Source organism: Trachurus trachurus, assembly GCF_905171665.1.
Source record: "Trachurus trachurus genome assembly, chromosome: 24".
In the NCBI taxonomy this organism is placed as follows: Eukaryota; Metazoa; Chordata; class Actinopteri; order Carangiformes; family Carangidae; genus Trachurus; species Trachurus trachurus.
The window spans coordinates 13,703,046-13,721,144 of record NC_139910.1 but is presented as its reverse complement, the minus strand read 5'-3'; the positions used below and the strand labels follow the sequence as shown (position 1 = coordinate 13,721,144).

General features: G+C 42.3%; 1 protein-coding gene across 1 annotated transcript in view; it reads right to left on the bottom strand.

Annotated features, from left to right (window-relative positions):
* Positions 1–17,311, bottom strand: part of syne1a (spectrin repeat containing, nuclear envelope 1a) — a gene marked incomplete at its 5' end in the record, with an annotated part of 127,628 nt that extends 110,317 nt beyond the window's left edge. The window contains 10 exons of the mRNA XM_084001067.1: positions 415–522; positions 2,412–2,524; positions 3,160–3,356; positions 4,198–4,376; positions 5,779–5,871; positions 6,162–6,182; positions 8,140–8,223; positions 9,013–9,108; positions 14,728–14,789; positions 17,227–17,311. Coding sequence (XP_083857193.1) covers positions 415–522; positions 2,412–2,524; positions 3,160–3,356; positions 4,198–4,376; positions 5,779–5,871; positions 6,162–6,182; positions 8,140–8,223; positions 9,013–9,108; positions 14,728–14,789; positions 17,227–17,311 — 1,038 coding nt within the window. The remainder of the gene's footprint in view (positions 1–414; positions 523–2,411; positions 2,525–3,159; positions 3,357–4,197; positions 4,377–5,778; positions 5,872–6,161; positions 6,183–8,139; positions 8,224–9,012; positions 9,109–14,727; positions 14,790–17,226) is intronic.
* Positions 17,312–18,099: the final 788 nt, after the last annotated feature.

The window sequence follows — 18,099 nt, the reverse complement described above, 5'->3', positions numbered from 1 at the left end:
TGCTCTCTCAGGGGTCACGCCCTCTTCCCATTGGTGTCTAATCAGACACTCATGAAAATGTGCGGCTAATTGGCTCCGAATGCCATCTCTCTCTCTCTCTCTTTTTCTCTTTTTCTCTTTCTGGCTTCAGATTCTCAGACTCTTCTGAATAATGCGCAAGGAAAATGGGAATATCCCACACGCTGTGGAATAAGGAATGTATCCTGGGGCTTGGTGAAATAAGCCAGATTGACTGAAAATATGACGGCTGCCGTCTGATCCCCACAGTGTATAGAGCCACTGATTAGCTAATAATAGGAGCGTCTGTGCCCCGTGTGCCCAGTTTAAACCACACACACACACACACACACACACACACACACACACACACACACACACACACACACACACAGAGAAACACACACAGACACTAACCTGGTACTGTTGAGCGAGATTGCCCTCAGTCTCCTGAGCCTGTATTGCATCTCTCTCCAGCTGGTCGAGCCACATTTTGAGCTCCCTCAGGCTCTTTCGCTGCTCTCTCTAGGAGGTGGGGACAGAGGAGGGGTGACGGGGTGAGGGAAGGGTGAAAGGATGGGACACGGACATTGGGAAGTGCAAAGGGAGGAGGAGGGGCGGAGGGGGGGTGAAAAACAAATACAATGAGAAGAGAGAGAGAGAGTGTGTAACGTAAAAGAGTAAAGAGGAGGGTGAAAACGATGGAGAGAAACAGTAATTAACCAGAGAGATGTTCGAGGGGTTGATGAGAGGATGGAGGGAGGAAGAGGGTGAAAGAGGGGGCAAAGCATGTACTAGTAAACATGTGTTCTCCTAATCCCCAGTGTCTCTCTGTAGGACAAAATGTCAAAAACCCACAGCTGCCAAAAACGCTCAGCTTAAACAGGGTGCTGTATCTAAGACCCCCTGCTAACATTTCAATGGATTTTAAGTAACCATGACGATAATACCGTGCCACTCAAAAGCCTGTGTGATTGTCTATTCAGTTTCAGTCTGTCCAGTTTTTTCACTTCACATTGGTTCCTGTAGGAAGACCAAACTTAATTCTTTATGACAGCTTAAGATATGAAAAGAAGAAAAAAGAAAGAAGATTAAGCTAAATTAGACAGGAAAGCACTTTATTGTCCGTCATATTGTACTCAATAGAAGCTCTGCAAATATATATTTTTTTACCCGGCTTATGTTGTCTGTTTTAAATAATAAAACTTTGGTGTTTTTATGTGCAAACACAATGTCCAATTGACCTTCTCTGAGTGGAAGAGGACATTCACGACACACATGAGCGCGTTAATAAGAACTGTCAACAAAGAAACAAAGCAGGTGTGAAACACAACAACCATAAAAAGCCTAATCGGCGCTGTAAGACAACAAAACACATACACACACACAAAAAAAGCAAGTGGTTGGGGCTGGCTTTGCAGCGCACCACCACAGCTCCTGACACTGTTAACCTTAAAAACAGGCAACCCCTCTATTCACAAGCTTTCCATCAAATACGCTGTATCAATGCCAGAGGCTTTCATTGTCATGCTAATGGAACCAGGAGGAATAGCGCTAGGTGGTAACATTAATAAATGGTAATATCACATCTTATTATACTGGACTTCCTTTTGTTATCGTGGCTCAGGAACCCTGCGGCAGGAATATCACATCAGGTAAGATAAAGAGGTGATATTAGCATATAGGCTCTATTTTGACATGGGAAAACAATGTTTAATCTCACCCATACACTGTACAATAGACAGCCGTACTGTAATCCAATAGAAGAGCCACAAAAATAAGCATTAATCACATTTATATGGAAACCATGATTGTGCATGGGTGCTAATTGCATTGGGCTGCGGAAAATGATGGAAAACCTGCCCCTGGGACCTTAAGTTACTATATAACCTACCTCTAACATTTCCTCTATATCGCGAGGAGCAAGGCCACGCTGTGGGACAGAGGCCAGCAAAAAACAACCACAGGAAAGCAGTCACCACACAAAAACACCAGAAAGAGAAAGACAAGAAGACATACCAAGAAAAAGAGATGTGCAACAGGAGATGACATACAACAAGAAACACACTACCAGACCTAGAGTAACATGACAAGTGTTTGTTTGAACCTACTTTGAGTAGCAGATAGGTGGAAGCCACAGTGTCTGAACATCGGTAATTGCTTGACTTTTTTTTAAAACTCTGCTGCACCATGAAAAAGCCTTGCCACCTTGCACTTACATAGGTTGAAACAAGCAACAAGCAATACTTGGAAATACCCTGCTGCACAATTAACTCTACAAATAAGACAAAAGTCATCTTGTATATATACAGGGGACATGTATCTAACATCTAAAGACAGAACATTATGGATGCAGAGAGAGAAAACAGAACAAATGGACTATCCAGACTGAGACAAATCTGACAGCTGGTTACCTCTTCCTCGGTCTGTCCGTCTGAGTCGCTCTGCCTTCGGTCAGGGTGATGCTTCAGGAACTGGGCGACGTATGTCATAATGGATTTCTCATCCGGCTTGTCTACATCGACATCTGGGGAGGCAGGGAACCAAATGAATGCAATTGGAAAGTCAAATCAAGTTGAGGCATGAAGGGGAAGAAAAAAAACCATGTGCTGAGAAAAACATGTTTGAGTGACATATCTATCGAGGAACGGCACCTTCAATGAAAACAATCTTACGCACTTCAGATTCAGAAGTTGAGTTTGGTGGTTGTACTGTGTTAAATCTATCTCTCAGCCTAAATGGACCTTAATTACACTGATGACAAGCTTGATTTGTCAGAGTTCATTCTGAAGGGGCAAGCGTGAAGGGGCACAGATGGTGTTTGGCAGTGACACTGAGGTGCACATCTGATGCTGTGATACTGTAGATGAGTAGCTACTGATGATACGTGGGGGTAATTCTCTCTCATTCACAAAAGGTCACATTGTTTTCTATTAAAGATCATTTGTAGATCACGCTTCTTCACTGTGTTATAGTCTGTAACGCAAAGGTCACATATCCATAGCAGGAGAAGAAGATAAAATGTAATAAAACCTTAAGGGACTACAGAAATAATTCAAATCCATGATGTTGCACAAATGTGGTCGGTTGTTATCTGACTCCAGACCTGTTCAATTCAGTTTTTTACTTAATGAAGAAGTCTCAAAGGAAATGTTTGTTTACCTTCTGGGTCAAGAAGCTGTGGAATGCCTAACTCAGTCTCAGCCAATAAAAAGGCTTCCTGCAGATTTTCACGGTTGGGCCTCCTCCATACAAGCTCCATGTCAACTAGATTGGGCCGGAGGAAATGGATGACTGCGAAGAATGCTAAACCTGTGCGCCAGCTGGGGCCAAAGTCCTTCACATCAAGCCCCAAGCGTCTAGAGAAGAAGGAGGATCACAAGGTCAGAGCAGACAAAAACAAAGTATTTGATCCTCATGCTGGTAATATAATGGAAAACACAGCATTTGGTGTATTTGTGTTTTTAAGGTGAGACATTACAGGTGAATAAGGTAAAAATGTAAACAGATATCACCATGAAACTTCCCAAGTTTATCACTTAGATTACGACAATTTTATTTTTGTATTACAAATGTAATGTTTCAATATGTAAATGAGGCCATATATGCGCTAATTTGCATACTTTTCCAGAACAAAAATCTGAACAATGGTTAAAGGTAGTTTCAAAATTCTTTTTTTATTTTGTTGACACATTAGAGTCAGAAGTTTTAGAGAGGGGGTTTTGGATATCTATTTTATCACTCTGTAAATGAGAAAATACTGTCAACAGCCCTAAAAAGAAAATCTAATTTCACCATGTTTTTAGGAATGAAATGTTGTATAAATCAAGCTGTGAATGGTATATCAACAAACCCCTCTGTAAGCCCCTTAAGAAAGGAATACAACTGGAAGGGTTAATGTCTGTAAGTGCTGCTGAAGTGGAGATTTCTAGAGTATGGGGAAAAACTCATTTTGAGAATAAAGATTTGTATTGTAAAATTTCATAAATTGTTATCGTCAATCATACTTTTATGATTTGTTGCTGATACAAAGGAAGTGACCATTTTTGGAGCCCACGTCATTGTGGAGGAGACAGAGCATTTCTTTCCACTAGACAGAAAGAAGACATAGCCCAAAATCTTGAAATTGACCAGTGCATGAAAAAACAATGACTTTGCCTGTAATGTCTCGCCTTAAGTCACTCAACATGAGCTACATACTTGGTGGCTGTCTGCTGGACCCATCTCAGTAATGCTTTTCTGGCTCCGCCCTGAGGTGGGAGAGGTTTCCTTTTGACGGGTGGGCTGGTGGTGTCAGTACTGCTGTTGGAGCTGTCCAGTGAGGAGGTGCTGCTGGAAACGCCCTGCAGTGCTGGTAGGCTACTGGTTAGCTCCTCAATCTGCAGACAACGGGAGAGTGGGGAAAGTCAAGCCACCACACCTATTTAGTCACCTCCATATTTACTCGAGAATCATTTTTACCTTTGGTGATAGGATGACGACTAATGAAAGCACCATGCTTAGTTTCCACTTGTTTATATTTGACCTTTGTGTTTGGTTACATGAATCTAAAAATAATCAAGTCACTCCGTCATCAAGTGACTTTGAATCTTATTATTAGACCTCATGAATGCGCCTGAAAGAGTTCTATAGCACCTATATGGTTATAGCGTTGTTATATAATATCATATATATGAATACATAATGTTATATATTCAGGTTGTGCACCAGTGAGCAGCTCCACACTGGTGCATGCAGCAGTTGAAAGTCTTGTAGGAATAAAATGTTGTCACAGTTGAAGCATCCTGGGTCACACATCAGTGCAGCAAGGTGAAAAGTTCTGCAGCTGTTCATTTTTGCCAACTCAGTGTACCGACTTCACCTTTAGGCCAGTTAGCACATTTACATTTAATATCTTTTATTTTGTTTTTTTGTGCTCATCGTGATCGCCTAGATAGACTTTATTCTTCTGTATCTCCGATTATATAAAATCCCAATTCAATTGACAAATGATGAAATATTTATCAACACAGAGAGGCTCCATAATATCAACCATGTGTGGAGAAATAATCAAAATATGTGCACCTCTGGGGACAACAGCCTCAAAATGTATTATTAGATTTCGGCCCTAGCCAGCTGGGCAGTTGTTGAAGATTTATGTCCATGCACGCATAATCTACTTCTCGGTTTCTCCTCTCGACCGCCGGAGCAAACCGTGGCTGCTCACAACTCAGAAAATCCATAAACATCAATGTGAAATTAAATACGTCAATATGTCAGTGAGTGAGTAAGTACATTTTGCAGTGTTGTACATTTCCCTTTATTTAATATCCTCGTGTCTGCTGGAATAGCGGGCATACGTGCACTGATGTTGCTAAGAGACTGTGGTGTTGTGATTAAGCTCTTGTTGATCTGTGAATGTCTAAATTGCCCGAGGTAGCGCCTTCTCATTTTAGAGTGGATGCTTCAGAAGATTGATTCTCACATCTTAGACCTCTCTTTAGTTCATATTTCTATTTTTTTTTCTTTTTGCCATCTAGAAAAACATACATTTCAAGCATCCTGTTTATCTATTAAGTATTGGCAGTTAACAACACTCCTGATACTTAATGTACAATTATTAGCATGCTGTTTGTATACTGGCTGCCATGTTATTTGCCTATCTCGAGTCCTTGTAGTGAAATATTGTCATCTGCTGATATCACTGACACCATGAGACTTAGTTAACACCAATATAACATACTGAATCATGTAAATCACACTGGATAAACTAACTCATGGTCGTTGTGTGTAATGTGTCACCTGGAAATAGAGGATGATGGTCCACACCAATCCCAGTACGATTGACGGTCGTCCATCAACGATGTCTGTGGAGTTTATGTTGACTAGCTTGATCTGGGGGAAGAAGAAAAAACGCAAAATCCACTATTTCAGTTTCTCATAACAAGACCATACAATTTCCAGATTGCAATCACGTCCAGTTTATCCAATTTATACTTCACTATAGCCTCATACATATGGATTAAGTACACACAATTTCCCCCCAATCTGGTCATTCGATTTCGAACACATGTTTACACAAAATGAACAATATACAGTGTGTTCATAATCCTCAGCACTACCGCATGTGGATAATCCTGACCCTATCTTTCCCCATGTCCTGCACAAACATTATGAATACTGACCGGAGATCCTCTGTAGGCAGACTGGAGGGCAGATAAGAAAACGGAGAAGAGGGAGAGTGAGAGACGGAGGAAGGAGAGAGAGAAGGGGAGAGAGTTTAGAAGTACAGTACTCTAGATACATTTGATTGAAGGGGTACGGCTCATTGACTGCGAGATAGCAGATAGCGTCGCATCTCTGAGGTGAGATAACTTGAGTGGTTGGCTGAGAGGAGACATCTATCGCCACCGCACAGGCAGCAAGGATTATATCCAACAGAGATGGACAGACATAGAAACTGATACAGAGAGAGGGGAGGGGAGAGGTGGGCAAGAAAAAAGGGAGAGGTGGAGGGGCTGTATCTTGTGATATGATGAAGTATTCTATATTATCACACAGAGGGTTATATTACTGAGGCGCTGCAGCACAACAGGTCATCATATGGTAATACATGCCACTTCTTCTAGGTGAACAAGCATGGAGGAGGACGAGATTGGGGGCAGGCGAGGGCAGCGTGGGGAAGCGTGGGCTAGTGGCTGATAAGAACACATGCAATACAAGGTTTCATATTAGAAAACACAGCATGTTATAGTGGCAACTCAACACACGTGGTGTGAGGCCGGACCGGTTAATAGAAGTGTTTTGTTACGACCACACAAGCACATATACACAAACACACACAAGACGAGCATGCAAAAAAAGAGAAAAGGATAAAGTGGTGGCACCAACAATGTGTTTACATAGACAATTCACAGATATCAGTTACAATTCTGATCATTTGTAAATTGTTGAAATGATTCATCAAGTCAAACATTAGGCTGTTTTCAGCTTCATGTATAAGAGGATTTGTTGAGTTTCTTTGTTTCAGCGTCAAATAATTATGTTTGGGATTTGGGCAATTAGACAGACATGTAATCTGAAGCCCAAGGTGATATCACTTTGGCTTCTGAGAAATTATGATAGGGAAATTTCTCCATATCTTCTCTTATATCACAGCCTTAAGAAAAAAATAAAAGAGAGTAAACAATAGTGAAATAATTGTCAGTACAGCCCTTGGTGACATTACAGCTGAGGATTTGAAAGTGACACTTTAATACATATATTACAGGTTTATAACAATGTATAAATACGATTTATTAAATGGTAAACATCGTTATAGCACCACATGCTGAAAAACGGCCACAGGAGAGAAACATGCATGTGGATGTAAAGGGATTGGGCTTCTAAAGCAAAAATGTAAATATGGTTTAGACATTTACACACAGAGCATATTTACATTTAATTTTCTCCACTGTGTTTCAGACGATCGCACACGTCACACAGACATACATTGCCCAGTGGCGTCTCATCTTCCAGACTGCAGATTACTGGTGTAGGATTTACAGTTTTAACCCTGTCACACTCGGGGAAGACAAATCAATGTCCCTGCAGACGCCAGCTCATACTTATGGCTTTATTTATGTATATCCAAGAGAACGAGGCGGGCGAAGCTTCGATAATGTTTTGCTAATCTAACGGCGGGGCACTTGATGCAGTTGGATGATTACACCCAAAACTGCAAAGTGAGTTTTTTTTGCCACTGAATTTGTTGCTATTAATCTAAAGTCGAGACAGCAGATGGCAGAAAGAAAACACAAATGTGTGAGAGAGAAAAGGGCATAGAGTTATATAGCGAAGTAATTGCATTTTCAGATCATTTTCTAGTAATTTACAGGCAGCCAGACAAAGAAATGAATCCCAGTTGGATAAGGACAAAGAATTTGTGGTTTTACTTCATTTATTTACGCAGAAAAAATCTTCAAAGACACAACACACCAGCATCTGGATAAAAGAGGGATGTCAGTGGAGAGAGTGAGAGGCGGAGAGGAAGGGGAAACAGGTCACACAAGGTCAAGGCTCAATGTTTGCACCCAGGAGGCAGCAGCTGAGCAGGGAGCGCTGCAGGAGGGGGAAAACATGGAGGGGGGGGGGAAACATAAAAAGAAGGGGCTGAACTCTTACCTTCCTACCCTCGAGGAAGTTGAGAGCTGTGCCGATGTTGGCGACCCAGTGGATCCTCTTTAGCTTCTTGCCCTGCTCACATGGCTGGAAGGGAAACAGGGAACAATGGAGATGGAAAGAAACAAACAAACAAAAAAAAAAGATACAGAGAAGGTGAGAAATAGATATTGTGGATGAAACAGAACTGTGATATTGAAAAGATTATTTTAGATGCTGGTACTTGTAAGCATCAAATATGGTGCATGTACAGACATCTAGCGAGGAACAAAAGACACCATCATCAAATACAAACACAGTGAGACAAAAAGGAATCAAACGATGCCACAGAGATTAAGATAGAAAATATAGATTCAGAAATTAACTGAGAAAGACAGAGGTCCAATCAGACATGTGTTTGGCTATAAACAGCCAGATCAATAGGACACAGACAGCTAAGACCTTAGGCAATATTGGCCAAGCAAAATCCTCAAGGTGTGTGTGAGTATTTGTTTGAGTTGTGTGTGTTCGGTGTGTGTGTTCTCTTGTCTGTCCTTGTTAATCTGGGTTTTCCTATTCAATTCAAACATCCTAATACAACTCAATCGATAAGCATTTCCATGTCATTACGGCCTGTTTCACATGCCCTGCGTTAGATCTGTAGCTCTTTTAAGAGTTGTCAAAAAACGCTTGCAGATTCAATGTTGACAACAACAACAACAAGCAATCAAAAAAAAAAACCGCTGACAGTCTTTTTGCTACTTGACCAGGCCGCTCTGTGTTAAATCAACTCAACGTGATCTAGTCAAAATTTAATCCAGTGAGATCAGAGGAGGATATGAAGTATTTGAAGTCTGCGGCCAAATCACATGCTGGAGAGACGACCACGAGACTCACCAGCTTCTGTCCAGAGAGGACTTCCAGCAGCGCCAGCAGCATCACACCATCCTTTATATCTTCAAACAGGTCTGTCACCACCAGAGGCGGCGCACGCTGAGTGGAAAAACAAACAGAAACACGGGCTTTATTTGTAATTTCTTATGTTTTTGCTTTGTAAAATAAATAAATGGGGGTTGTAAAACGTGGAGCAATGATGAAATTCAGTTATTAACATTTATGGATGAAGAGAGAGAGATGTGGAGGTAAAAATCTAATTTGCAACTGCAGAAATGCATGAAGAGACGTTGCTCGATAAGTACCTCAGGGTTTACTTACAGTAAACAAAAGTATTTATATAAACTCCCTGTTTACATAAAAGTTGCATACCATTAATTCAAACAAAGCTTTCTCAGTTTTTCTGGAATGCAAAGCCCTGGGATTTGAGTCTTAATAGCTCTCGCAATGTACATGAAACTATGTCTGAAGAACTGATTTTCTGCACATTATCCCGCTTTAAGAGGCGCAGCGAATAAATAACCAGAATACAATAAATATATTACACCGTAAGACGTTAATTTAAACTTGTGAAACATGGATAAAGGAAATCCTTGTGAAAAATGTTCTGGAAGCCGCGAAAGAGTTTGGCGGCGGCGTGTATTACTGACAGCTAGAGTCAGCCATAAGCAGGGACTCAGCGGGCTCTGAATGGGGGTCCTCAAATCCTAAAATATGCTGATGATTTCAAACTGTATCCTTCTCACTGACTTCATCCATGACCTGACACAGACTTCCAGACTCGGGGAAATCCACATATCTCTAGTTTCTCTCCGACGCCACATCAAGGATTTCTCTTAAAGCACAGTCACATGCTGGGGCTGAGAAGAGGTTTAGAAAGAGAGGAGGGAGAGGGGGGGCAGCATTCAGACGAACGAGCCATTCACAGGGAGATTAACAGAGTGAGAGCGAGAGAGTGAGAGAGGAGAGAGAGAAGAGAGAGGAGAGGCGGAAGCTGGGATGTGTTGCACGAGACGAGTGTGTCTGTGTTAGCACGTGTAAATGGACTGGGAGTGTGATTGTGTGTGTGGTGAGAGAGAGAGAAAACTCTACGACCCCCCAACAAAGTGGAAAAACGAGAGTGTGGTATAATTGAGTAAAAAGAGTGGCAGCGAGAAAGATGATAGAAGGCAGAGAGAGAGAGAGAGAGAGAGAGAGGGGACACTAACCTCACATCTTTCAAAATTAATTAGCAAATACAGTAGCTCTTCTTGCTAATTCCTCTTCTAATGTCATTTCATGGCTTTGGATATTAGAATATTCAGACACACAGCACTCGTGCCCCTATCATAAAGTGACAGAGGAAACACTTAGAAAGACCCCCTTCAAAGGGATAAATTAAACCACAAGCTAATTGAAGTTAAATTTACCTATTTGTTCATGATAATCCCAAAGCTAATGAGGAAATTTCTGACTAATTACAAAATAAGAAAGTAATATCCATTTCCTCTGCTCAGCCACATGAGCTAAAAAAAAATAAATCAAGGGCTTAATGAGCTAATTACTTATGAGTGTCTGGGCCATAATTGATTGTGAGCAAAGGAGTTTCAGCATGTTCGTCTGTCTGTGCTCTCGTATTATTCCCCCGCTGCACTTGACTCAGTGGATTCCAAAAGATCAACAGCGTGAAAGATGGAGGGAGGGGCAGAAAGAAAGAGAAGAAGAATATAGGCTTTCACTTTGAATTGCAATACATCCACTTTGAAGGAACAACTGATACTATAGACACCTTTTGTGCAAATCTTTTGATGGTAATGTATTTTTTTCTGAATGGGCATCATCTGAATGTACAATCAACCGCGCATTTGACTTTTAAACTCACAGTGAGCTACATTACACCTGGGTCAAACCGGATGAACGCGTCTTTACTATTTAATAATACAATGCATGAAAGAATAACAGAAACTTCCTTTTATCAAAAGTCTATACAATATGTAAAATATTACAACAAAAAAAGGGACTATATATGGACTATATAATATATATATCTGTCAGTAAGATGTAACCCATAATGTATGTCATTGAAAGTCCTTGTCCCAGCGCAGGTATTATATTGCAGGTATTGTGCTGCCTTTGAGATCCCATCATTTTGGGGCCTTTCTGTATTCAGGTGCTGTATTGGCTTTATATATTGACAAGATTAATAGTCTACTACAGCCACGGTAGCAGCTCTGAGAGGATGTCCTTAGTCACAGCAGCACTTTGAGTTAAATGCTGGCGTCAGCAGTGCGAACACGCTGATAATGACACTGGAAACAGGCTGATGATTAACAGGTATAATGTTTACCATGTTCAGCATCTTATTTTAGCATGTGAGCATAATATCCATTTTGACTTGGCATTAAAATTAAGGCTCTGTTTTTTAGTTTTGCTGGTATTTTCGAAGTAATTGACAAGCTTATATTTATTCTGATGGTGATACATGGTGTGTCAGTCACCACTATAGTATACTGTTATACTATACTATTATAGTTCTAGTAGCAGTAAGACTAGTGGAAATATTTCAGTCTGGACCAAAGTAGTGGACTGACAGATAAACCGACTTAAACATCTAAAGGACAAGTTATTGACTTCACTGACAACAAAGCAACAGTAAGTAACATACTTAGCAGGTTGAAAACTAAAAAAAAAACTTTAAAAAAAAACCAGAAAAGACACTCACAAAGCTCAGTGCCAAAGATGTGCTTGGTTTGAATTTAGCCTGCATGGTGTATCTCATCCGCTCGCTCCTCTCTCAAAAAGATGGAGTATGGGGAGGGGGGGGGGGGCAGGAAAATAAACACCGACAGAGGAGCGGGGAGCTTCACTTCACTTTACTGCTGCTGTAATCTCTGAGAACACTTGGTTCACTGATTACTGCACTAAAGCTGTTTGCCTGAAAAAAAAAAAAAAAAACGCCTGAGAGACGATGAGGCCTCTGCTGCTCACACCGGCCAATTCCTAATTAAGCTTTAACCTTCTCAGAAAGGATTTGTCAAAATGGAAACTTGGGGTCCGCTCACTGAGTAGTGAGTCCCTACCCCACCCCGCCCCTCCCTTCACTCTTTCACATGTCACTCCACTGCTGGGCGCAACTTGAAAGCGTGATATTTATTTGAAGCCCCAAAAAACTGTGCCTCTGTAGACAAGAATTTTTGAGGCGAGAAATAATAAAATATACGTGACTAATTGAAGGTTTAAACAAAGTCGCCCTCTGTTTACCAAATGAAAGACACTGCCCTGCTGCTCTTCGACAGTTCATACCTTTGGTTTTCTAACCGGTGACTTAATCTGGTGAACCTCTCCGGGTAATGAGAGCTATTAATCTTCTGTATAAATTACCAGCTTCGGTACATCCTCTCTCTTATAGACACTCTCTCTCTTTCCGAGCTCATAAGACTTCTTTTGTTATACCTGTGGAATAGAAAAGTAAAAAGGGGGAGGGGGAGTGCTAGTGAAAGGAAACCTTTTGCCGTGTCTCAACTCACCTAACGATTAATCACATACCTTTAGGCACTGTATTAAAGACCTGTGATAACTGGAGTGGCCTAATCATCTGCATAGCCAAGGGCATGATCTATCCCACTGAGAGCAAAGCTAAACCAACTGTTAAAGCTTCTTCCCTCTGTCTGTCTTTCTGTCTCTCTCGCTCTCAGATTTTTCTAATGAGTCTCTTTAAATGCTTCTTTGTGGACTGTTTATAAATGTGAGAAAAGCCCACAAGAAGCCTTTTCTTTTTTCTTTTTTTTTTTAACTCCACGAGCCCTCAGGAATGACATCTCTGAGAAATGCACTTCCTTATTCCAACAGATCCCCCTGCAACAGCTTGAATTGACTTTTGGCCCCTTCTCATCACAAAGCTCTCCGCCGTCGTGGACGACTAAGACGTTTTTTTGAAGACGAATACGGGGGCCAATCAGTGTCACTATGGTAACGTCAGGCATCAGGTGAAAGGGTAAGCAGTTTCATGATGGCTGAGGAGGAGGAGGAGGAGGAGAGCAACTAATTTGATCAACTAGGTAGAGAGAGGAGCGTTGGGGAGGGGGAACAAACATGGTTATCTTTTCTGATGGAGCTGTGATGGTATCGCTAATCTATTGATTAGGTGAATCGTTTAATTAAAGGGAATTTAAATGACATTTCCAGGCTCTTTGTCATAGCAGATTATTTCTGTTATTGCTGCATCAATAGGGCTTTTGTATGACGACTGTTGGTCAACCAGACACTATGCTGTTAGCAGTTACCAGAAGACTTATAGACATTGGAAGATTTGTTGAGAGTTAGATGAAAACGCTCTTATCTGTACAGCTGTAAACAACAATTAGCTTAGCTTTGCATAAACACCAAGAACAGGTGGAAACAGTTAACCTGGTTCAGTCTAAAGGTGAAGAAATCCACTTTCCTACGCCTCTGAATCTCACTAGTTATCACATGATATAGGATATTAACCATACAGATGTATAACAGGGGTGTTGTTCTCACCAGACTGCCTATAGGACAGCAAATAACAAATATAATCCATATTTTTGGGGATGCCTCTCCTTAGTATGCCTCTGTGTGCTCATCTTTTCCCAAATCACACAAATACCGGCATATTCAATGACCATGAAATAGCACAGAGACACCACCGCTCTCCTCAATTGTGTTGAAAATGACTTAATAAATAAACTATGTGCTTATCTCATATGTTATTAAAAATTCAAGGCATTTAAATTTTTTGCGTGTTATTTTCTGCTGCCACGGTCCTGAGACATGATATCTAATATTACGTCAAGGTTTATTCCCTTCAGAGTGCTTTTCAAATGAATTTTCTGCTCCACGTCACTGCGGTTCAAGGCCTCCACAGCTGTCGTAATCTAACAGGAAGCCTTGAGAGGAGCGTCGCAGATTGAAATAGCACTTAATTGTGTTGCACCGTGCCATATTTGCCCTGTCCACCCATTCCTGACACACTATTCAAGCAGTAATGGGTTAAATTGAGGGGGCCTAATGCCGTATAATACAATAATTACACGCGTATGGTGGCTCTTAAGCATACGGCTGCATTAAGTGTAATTTTTTTAGTTTAACTTACAGATACATTGTTGTCCAGGCTCTCTAAAGAGGCTAATGAAGGGCAGTGTTTAACTAAAAACTCTTATCTTGACCAATCTAAATTGGCCCGTATTGAGACAGAGTGCCCATAGGTTAGTACGACTTAAATAACTGACAGTAGCTTGCAGGAAAAAAAAGATTTAGAGTGTATTAAATGCTGTAATGTGAAGGTGATAATTAGAGTGGGAGTAAATCCTTGCTACAAGCCATGAGAGATTGGAGGAATAAAAAGGAATATGAACGGCATGCAAGCAGGAATGTGAGCGTGTGTGTGTGTGTGTGTGTGTGTGTGTGTGTGTGTGTGTGTGTGTGTGTGTGTGTGTGTGTGTGTGTGTGTGTGTGTGTGTGTGTGTGTGTGGTCTTAGTTGGCACAGTCAGTCCCATGACCAGCTCCACAGTGTGTTTTGGAAAATGGAGCAAATGTCAGAGAGAGCACTGCAGCAGGATGGAGTGTATAACAGAGAAAAGAGATTTGAAGTGGGGAAAAAAAAAACAACGAGATGGGGGGGAAGTTTTCAATCCACAAACACCACAAGCACCATGTGTTTGTTTAAGGGAACAACACAATGCTGGCGGGAGCAGTGGGAATCAACCAGACTCTCTTACCTTTGCCAAGTGGGAATTGATCCATTTCGTGAATGTCCTTTTCTGCACGGCCTCCTGCTCATCTGTAAATCAGAGCCCAGAGCGTCACTTATCAGTCACATGCAATAATAAACAAAGAGCGGATTAAAACACAATCTTCCCATTGTCTATTGTTCTGAGAGCCGACTGGGTTTTTGCACAGCTGGATGACGACTCTAACTAACTTTGATATTATTACTTTCCGTCTAATGTGTCTGAACACAGTCGCGCCAAATCATACCTTACGCTGATGTAGTAAGGGAAGGCATTTGACATTTAGAGATGGCATTTTCACTGGCTGGACTCCTCTTAGTGTGGACAGAAAATCCTGCTCTCAAAAATGCCCTTTAGATGATAGAAGGGCAGCGGCTCTTCCTATGCGATGACATGCACCTCTTCTGTGATCTATAGGAGGTTTTTTATTCATTTCAGAACGCAGGTTTCAAGCGTTAAGTATGTTATTGCAATAAAGGAAGGATGCCACATATAGGCGACCTTAACTTAATGTACTGACTTACCTACATATACTGAAGGACACTGTCTGTGGGCGACGGCGATAAAGCCCATTTAACAAACACGCAATCAATAGCGTAGAATAGATGTCTGCTGACTATATCCCCTAAAAAGCCACTTAACTTAAATGAAAACAAGCCATAAATCAAGCCTTGTCACTCATATGTGCAAAGGCAAACATACATACATATAAACATCATAGATAGGACAGGAACTGTATGTTCTTCAGTGTTTTCTGAGCCAACAAACACACTACTGCTGTAATTCATCCTTTCATTACTGTCTATGTAATAAAAAAAAGTGGGACTTGTGCTATGTAACATGTGCAGCTGCCACATACATCCTATTATAATGTACAACAACACAGATGTATAGTCTACGTGGGACACTAAGGAGCCAATCATGCGTACAGTGATTGGCACATGTGACAATGTTGTTTTTTTTCTTCTCCTTCTTTTCTATTTTCCGTCCCGTCTGCGCCGCAGAGCAATATCCTTGAGATAAGCGCGTTATCAGCGAAGAGAGGACGCCTGACACAGTGCTTTCCTCTACCTTAATGAAATATGCTGACGCTTTGATTACACTCAAGTTGGTTAGTGTGTCACTGGGTACTGTGGGCAGATGGATAGCAAGGTGTTTGTGTGTGTGTATGTGTGTGTGTGTTTGTGTGTGTATGTGTGGTGGGGTTTGTTCATACATAATGCAGATACATTCACACATAGTCATACGTGCCACTGAGCTGGTCCTCGTTCTATGAATTAATCTTTTGATTGGGTCCGGGAGTATAATCAAATATTGATGGGAGGTAATATTAGATGAGAATGAGAAAGACTTAGCAGCCGCCGCCGCTGCCGCTGCCCCCCCCACTCCCTCCATCTGCATCCTACGGCAGGAACATGTGTGACGGAGAACATGTCTGCACATACGTGGGTATACGCCAGCCTCCACAGTCTCAGGGACGAGGTGACTTTGAACTCTGCGCACACACAGTCGCACTTCGCCGCACGCACACACACGCACGCACATGCACACATGCACAGACAGACGCTCACATTCTTTCAATACCACAAAGGGATACAGATGTCCTCAGAAACCGAGCCTCGCAGCGGCATTTTAACACACTTGATTACCTCCTCGGCTAGTGTTGGCCTGCATCATCATTAGTTTCAGCCGCAGCCCCTGAGTTCCCCCACTTCGGCCCCCCCACGGTGAAGATGACCTTAATGGCATATCATTATAATCTAGCCTGGTGCTATAAGACCAACTGTGATAAGACTGGCTCAGACACGGACGGTAAAAGCAAAGGAAGTGCATGCACAAACTCAGCTGCAAAACAATCTATTCTCATTTCCACACATGGATCAATAGAAAATGTGACAAGACACCAGTCCACAGGAATATACTCTTCCAGTCGTATCTAGTCTATGAGACAGTGAGACAGTCGGAGAAGTGCATTGTATCTAAAACACAGACAGAAACACGACCACAGAGTCAGACAGAGAGATGAGGATTCAAACATTTTGACAGTCTGCCCGCTGTGCTCTGACGCATGCAGTGAGCTGCTACTTCTCTGCCTGCTTCACCTGCTGTACAGCTCAGAGCTCAGCGACCTCCACATGCAGACACACACACACACACACACTCCGCCAAGGTGGAAACGCCCCCTTTAAATGTTTCGCTTAGACCACACCACACCCACAGCCTAAAAAAAAAAAAGAAAAACAACCTTCCCTGCAGGGAACACTTGAGGAAAATTGCGCTGCGAAATGCACTCACTCACATACAGTAGGCACGTAGAGTCCATACTGCAGTGCCACACTAAGTCTCTCACTCACACACACGCACATACACACACACAAACAGTATAACATTTCACACATGCAGAACAACACACACACTCTGTACTTCTTTTCCCCTCACACTCTCTATCTATCGTATCACGGCCATGCAACGAGCTGTGCCACTTACCGCGGAGGTAGTGGAAGAACCCCGTCACCAGGTTGAGGGATGAGTTCTTTTTTGGGGAAGCTTCGCCCCCTGCTCGTCGTGCCATCTTGTACCCCTGACAACGCCTCGATTCCCGCCTGTTTTCATGGGAACGTTGATAGGACATCCACGGCAATCTCCAGGAGAGGCTACACTTGCCCTTGCTCCTGCCCTTGCTGCCTCTCCCCTCTCTTTTTTTTTTTTTTTTTTTCTTTTTTTGGGGTGGGTTGAAGAGAGAGCTGTCTTTAAAGTGCTCCCCCGAAGCTCTGGACCTTTCCACGAGATGACAGTGGTGGAACTGTTGCTCTGGGGCAAAGCAGGGAGGAAAGCTTCACCCTCCTGTCCTCCCTCCTGTCGTCTTTTTTACGCCACGCTGTCCTCTGTCCTGTCTCCTGTCCTGCTGTAACGGGCTGCAGAGTCAGTCAGACTCAGTGTTTTTTTTCTGCCTGTTAAGCAGCTTGGGAGTGTGATGTGAGAGTACGCGTGATGCAAAGACTGTTTGTGTGTGCAAGCGTGTGAGTGAGTGTGAGTGTGAGTGTGAGTGAGAGCGGCGGTGCAGTGCCGGCTTGCCTCAGCATCAATCTTTCTTGCTTAGTCCCTCTCTCCCTCTCTCCCTCTCCCTCTCTCTTCCTCTCACACACTCTCTACCTCGGTCTTTCCCTCCCACGTTCTCTCTCTCTCTCTCTCTCTCTCTCTCTTATTTTCTCACTGTAGGCTGCGGGAACAATCCGCTTCCCTCCACTGACCAGCCAATCAGAGTGCGTGGGAATGAATGATGTCACAGCAGCCCCGTCCTGATGTGGAGAGAGAGAACTGAGTGGTGCTGGTGGTGGGTGGGTTGAAGGGGACCATTTA